The sequence below is a fragment of the Bipolaris oryzae genome, assembly GCF_000523455.1.
Source record: "Bipolaris oryzae ATCC 44560 unplaced genomic scaffold scaffold_430, whole genome shotgun sequence".
NCBI lineage: Eukaryota > Fungi > Ascomycota > Dothideomycetes > Pleosporales > Pleosporaceae > Bipolaris > Bipolaris oryzae.
Window position 1 is genome coordinate 2,950 of NW_006911706.1, and position 1,527 is coordinate 4,476.

The window sequence follows — 1,527 nt, forward strand, 5'->3', positions numbered from 1 at the left end:
ACGAGCCAAGGCTGGGCATCAGGTGATAGCGCACGGTAGACATGTGGGTCTCTCCTCCGACACATAGCAAATCGAGCAACTTGACACGCATTGGTAGCGCATAGAGCTAGTCTGTTCTATCTCTCCAATCACCGTACTCCACCTCCAATCACTCAAGTCTATCTCCAATTCACCATGGTCTTTAATCTGCGCCGAACAGACAGCTCTTCACTCAGTCTGAGAATCCCGGTAGGAGTAGCACGTGGTTCTCGGGGTAGCGGATCCAACGAACTGCCGAGAATCATACCGTTGACACTGAAATTGTACCAAATAGTGAAGCCAAGAACCGTCATTACAGGTGTTATCTGTCCGGTCGACCGATGCCGCGGGGGGATTCGCAAGGGGAAGACGAGAGCGTAGATCTCATATCTTCTCTCGTGAATTAGATGCTGAGATGATGTTGATGCGTTGGACCAAATTTTGCAGCTGGAGCAGTTGGGAGGAGACGATCTCGCGATAGATTTGGGTGTGTACGTTCGCCATTGTCCCGAGAGCAGCTTGCAGCAGACGCATTATTTCCGAAAAGCGTGATAGTTTCATGCTCATTAGCTCGTAGCATAACGTCTCGGCATCTACAGGGTCGAGTTCGTAATTGCCAAGGGAGAATGTGCCGCAGCTGCTAGTCGAGCTGACGTCTTCTTGAATCCAGAGTTTGCCCACCCACTCGATAATAGCTGCACCGATGACAGTGATGCTGGCTAGGGGGAACCGCCGCTGCCTACACTCGGCACAATGGAGCACTACCAAACATCGCTCCTCGGCCATTTCCATGACTTCGAGTGATGTATCAAAAGCCACTGTCGTGCCCCCAAGCTGTTCGATACGCATGAGCACCTGGAGTGCCGAAAGAGTACAACCGCAGTTATTCATGTTCATGATTTCCGGAGCCTAGGACGTTTAGTGTCAGTATATCCGTCCCTTGGAACGAAAAACGGGGGGAATCGAGGAGAAAGGCCTACTCCGATAACTAGTGTTTGTTTAGCGTAATTGGTGAGTGCTCAAACACCTTCGAAGTCATCGTTGATTATATGCATGTATACATATACCATCTCGTAAGGGGCATCGGGCGCCGACGATGTATCAAGTAAAATAAGCTAGCCCACCGGGTTTCGACTCACCCGGAGTTTCAACTCACCGATCAGAACTCAACACCCTCATCAAAACACGCATTTTCTCGCCACCCACACGGCCAAAATGGATGCCCGTGAAGAATCTATTCAAGCAGCCATCCGCGATCTTAATGCTAGTGTTTTCCTAAATCAGAGAGCTGCTGCAAAGGCCTACAACATTCCTCAAGCTACTTTCTCCGCACGCGTACGAGGCTCACAGAATAGCTAAACTAGCTACATATAACGTGTATCACCAGTGTGCGCCCCACCCCAGTGTGCGCCCCACGAAATCCTAGTACCTCACCTTCGTAATAACAACGCGTAATGTCTCAACAACGCCAAGCTCTAAAGACCTATACTGAAGCTGACGTTACTATTG

The 1,527-nt window shown here is 50.0% G+C and overlaps 1 protein-coding gene across 1 annotated transcript; it reads right to left on the reverse strand.

Annotated features, from left to right (window-relative positions):
* Nucleotides 1-519: 519 nt before the first annotated feature.
* Nucleotides 520-915, reverse strand: COCMIDRAFT_59822 (uncharacterized protein; the record flags this gene model as incomplete). The annotated part of the gene is made up of 1 exon (XM_007695756.1): nt 520-915. A coding segment is annotated over one exon (396 nt), but the record flags the coding sequence as incomplete, so codon positions are not given.
* Between the last annotated feature and the right edge of the window lie 612 nt (nt 916-1,527).